This window comes from Xenopus tropicalis, chromosome 9 (assembly GCF_000004195.4).
Source record: "Xenopus tropicalis strain Nigerian chromosome 9, UCB_Xtro_10.0, whole genome shotgun sequence".
NCBI lineage: Eukaryota > Metazoa > Chordata > Amphibia > Anura > Pipidae > Xenopus > Xenopus tropicalis.
Window position 1 is genome coordinate 28,343,933 of NC_030685.2, and position 4,151 is coordinate 28,348,083.

At 41.9% G+C, this 4,151-nt stretch overlaps 1 protein-coding gene across 1 annotated transcript; it reads right to left on the reverse strand.

Moving 5' to 3' along the window:
• Positions 1-2,072, reverse strand: c16orf91 (chromosome 16 open reading frame 91). The gene is given in 2 exon segments (NM_001113045.1): positions 1-878; positions 1,962-2,072. Coding segments are annotated over 2 exon segments (342 nt in total). The 5' UTR covers positions 1,997-2,072; the 3' UTR covers positions 1-571.
• Positions 2,073-4,151: the final 2,079 nt, after the last annotated feature.

The following is a 4,151-nucleotide window of genomic DNA, read 5'->3' on the forward strand; positions in this document are numbered from 1 at the left end:
TAAAGTACAAGGTACTGTTTTATTACAGAAAAAAAGGAAAGCATTTAAAATTAGAACCATTTGTTTATAATCTATGGGAGATAGCCTTTCCATAATTCAGAACTTTCTAGATAACCAGTTTCCAGATAACTGATCCCATGCCTGCCCTGTGGAAGAGAAAATGTAAACAAAATTAAATTTGCTTACATTGGACTCAATGAAAGACGGCCTTCCCCCAATTTGGAGCTTTCTGGATATTGGTTTCCAGAAACCATACTGTTATATACTTGTAAAGGTGAAGACATGGTGTTACTTGTCATGGCTATGTGACTCTACGTGTGCTTTAGCAGCGGCAGATCTCAGTACTGTCTATGGAAGGTTTTTTCTTGCATTTAGTAGCCATGACAAATAGCTGCTACTAAGTAGTTCCGTGCGTTTTCACTTAGAATGATAATCTGAATAAATACATTGGCAGCATGTAAAAACAAAAGTGCTTTGCCCCAAGTAAGGGCTATAATCAAGGAACCACAATGTATAAATTAAGGTAATAATTTGTTAGAATTTGTATTTACACAGTCCCACTCTATCCTTTTCATTTATTTTCACTTTCATCTTGGAGCTGTTCAATAGGTTTATAAATCGCTTCGTCAATGTCTGTCTCTTTCCTGAAGATGGCCCAAAGTAAAACTGTTGTTAAAAACACACTTAAAGGAACCACTTTCCACCAAGGTCTCTGTTGATTACTTCCTAATGATTTAGCTACAGTCCAATGGCGGTGGCTGGCTTTGCTGGTGGAGAACTTCAGGGGTTTGGATTTGTCACTCCCCTCATTATAATCCGGGCTGGCTTTGATATGGATTGTCTTTACATTTGAAACTGCTGCAAATGTCGGTCTTAACCTGAAAAAAAACAAACCTCAATGATACAGGCCATTTATACAAGTCTAAGCAATCAATCAATAATTAATCAATCAGTAGGACTAAGTATGTGTGTGAGAAAGAATTCTAAGCAACTTTCTATTAAACATTCATTACCAATTTGTATATATTATTGCTATTAAAAGCAGGGATTGACATGTCCTTTAATTGCATAATATTTTATGGGACAAACCACAAAATTATCAGCATATAAATCTCTTCATGAATCCAACTATAGGCACTGCAAGTTGACCCTAGTTGCTACTTAGGTCCTCGGGTAGCATAGCCTGGAATAAAATTGTGCTACCTAATATCATTTAGGGCTCTTTTTGGCTTTTTTGTGCTAAATTCTGGAGGGAGGAGAAAGGGACCCTGCCTTAGAAAATACTGAGAATTGCCTCTGCTAAAACACACATAAGACAATTATCAGTATTGTCTATTTTAGTAGCCGTTACAAGTAGCTGCTACTAGTAGCTCTGTGTCTTTAGCCATACTCCTGTGTTGCCATTGGCAAAATGTACAAAACCTCCACTGCATGGAAACGCAGGTTAAAGCCCTTAATAAGAAATCTAATTTAGTGCAGTTACCAGGGTCCACCAATCTGCAACCAGATTTAATTTGCCTACTGCGAGTAAGGCGACAAAGGCAAATATCTTACACAGTCTGCCCTTGAAAGCACACATACAAAATAAAACGAAACTTTGTTAGGCACACAGTCATCTATATTTTAATTACCATTGTGTGTATAAAGAACTAGTGCAACAAACAGCTTAGGGCACAAGATATACTGCAGAGAGAACTCGGTTCTACCAATTCAGAACAAACACACAGCAGGTTTAATTGCAATACTCTCCTGCAGCTTCTCCTCCCTAAAGCTAAAACCCCAGAAAAGCTTAATACCAGATCCCATCACAGGATTTACTTAAGTACGAAGATAACGAGGCCATGCTATGAAGACATACAATACTAAGGTTACTATGCTCACAACCACTGTACATAATAAAAACACTCTTCTTAGTTTCTCGGAAGATGTATTATTGAACGAGCCCTGCGTACACTAATTACCTTAGCAGCGGCGCCTTGCACAAGCTCCCCCACATAGTGACGCCTTCTGCCGTTCATAGATTCAGCAGCGCAGATAGTCGCATCCTAGAAGAACAGTAGATTTTACTTGGCAGGAAACCGCGCTTCTTTACACATGTTCTGAAGGTCGCATGAGAAGGAAGTGACGCAACAACACAAGCGCTCCCAGCCAACCAATCACAGCCTTTCCTCGGGTTAATCTCCGACATTTCTCTTTCTGGATGCCAGTTTGTTGTCACTCCGGCCTCAACAAGGTTTTTAAAATTTGGTATTCCACAATACGATCGATTTTTTTTTTTTAATTTTATGGGTTCTGTTACATTGTAAGGGAAACGCCAATTGCTGTGTTGCTGCGTCAATAAATATTCCCAGACCTGTTTTAATTTTGTGATACGTTTGAAAAGCAGCCTGCTATGCATTTATGTGGACCTTTAAGGCTGGTTATTCACTAGCGTTTCCTTATGCACTTCCCTGCATGGGAACACAATGCCAAGAAGCACAGAGGCAAAAGCTTGTGAGCCTTTACCTTTAGGGGCTGTGACACACGGGGAGATTAGTCACGCTGCAACAAATCTCCATTGTCACGGGCAGGGCCGGAACTAGGGGTAGGCAGAAGAGGCAGCTGCCTAGGGCGCAACAATTGAGGGGCGCCAGGCAGGAGCCTCTCCTGCCTACCCCTAGTGCTACTTTGTCATTGCCTCCGCTGCTTGTCATTAGCGGGGGAGGCAATGACCGATCTAATCGCCCCGCCCTCCCCTACACCGCCTCCTGTGCTTTGGCGCGCATGCGCCGTTCGGGGGGGGGGCGGGGAGGTGGGCGGAGTTGGCCTACCGGGTTGCCTAGGGCGCCCGGTCGGCTTGGCCCGCCCCTGGTCACGGGCAACTAATCTCCCTGCAATGCCAAATCACCGGTGGGATGGCATACGCAGGGCTGCGTTTTGCCGGTTTCCTCTCAAGGAGACTACGGCAAATTCCTCCGCATATGCCTTCCCACCGACGATTTAGATTCTAGCCGGTGGGATGGCACTGCGGGGAGATTAGTCACCTGCGACAACAACAATAGGTTAAAATATTTGTTTAAAATCAGCTACACAGATGAATCTGACAGTAAACATCAGTGCTGGTGCCCTCCCTCCGGGCTCCCACCATCCTACCGCGACCCCAGATTTTCCAGCATTCTGACAACTTTTCCTTTATTCCATTTAGCGGCTTTAAAGGATCAAATGCATATGTGTGTGATGTAACTTCTGGGGGCACAACAGTATTTGACATACCTCCCTACATTTGAAGAAAGGAAAGAGAGACAAAACAATCTGCTGCGCTAAGCATGAAATTTTTGTGGCCTCGCCCACTTTTCACCACAACCCAAAACACCACACCCATTTTACAAAAAAAACACCCCTATTATATAGTTGAAATGGTGGGATCAGATGCACAATGTCCTATACCCTCATACTATCTAAGGGAAACAATATGGCTACTCCTACCCATGAGTATAAATACAAATAGAGAAGAGAAAGCAGTCAGTTATAAATTAGTAATAATTATGTAGCAGTTTGGCCTTGTGTAAAACTAAATACTAATGTTGACAAAAAAAACTCAAAATTAAAGGGGTGGTTCACCTTTGTTATTAAATTTATATATGGCTTTTCAGTGCCAAAAATATTTTTTCAATATATATACATTAGCAAAAATTGAGCATTTGGAAATATTCATGTACAGTGAACCATAACAACCTTTCTGAAGACTGACTGCAGTGTTCCTCAGTCCTCCACAGCGGGGCTGTGTCCAACAAGCAGGTTGGGCACAGCCTGCTTCAAGCGCTGGTGCTCATGTGCGATTGCAGCAGGATGTGCTGAACGCGAGTATAATGAAAGCCCTGCCGAGGAGGACTGAAGAACCATGGCGGTGATCGTCTTGTTTCGATGCAACAGTTTGAAAAAGTTGCAGTTTTGCAACCTTCGTGACCTTTTCCCACACAGACTTTTTAAGTTCAGACTTTTAAGTAAATATCAGACATTCGTTTAAATTAGTTTATTTGAATTTTTACAAATAAAAAAAGAGAAATATTATAGATTTAGTAAATGTATAATATTTAAACAGGTGATCACACCATACTAGGGATGGTTAAATACCAGCAAAGGCTAAGGCTAATACAACCTGGCCAGCCCAG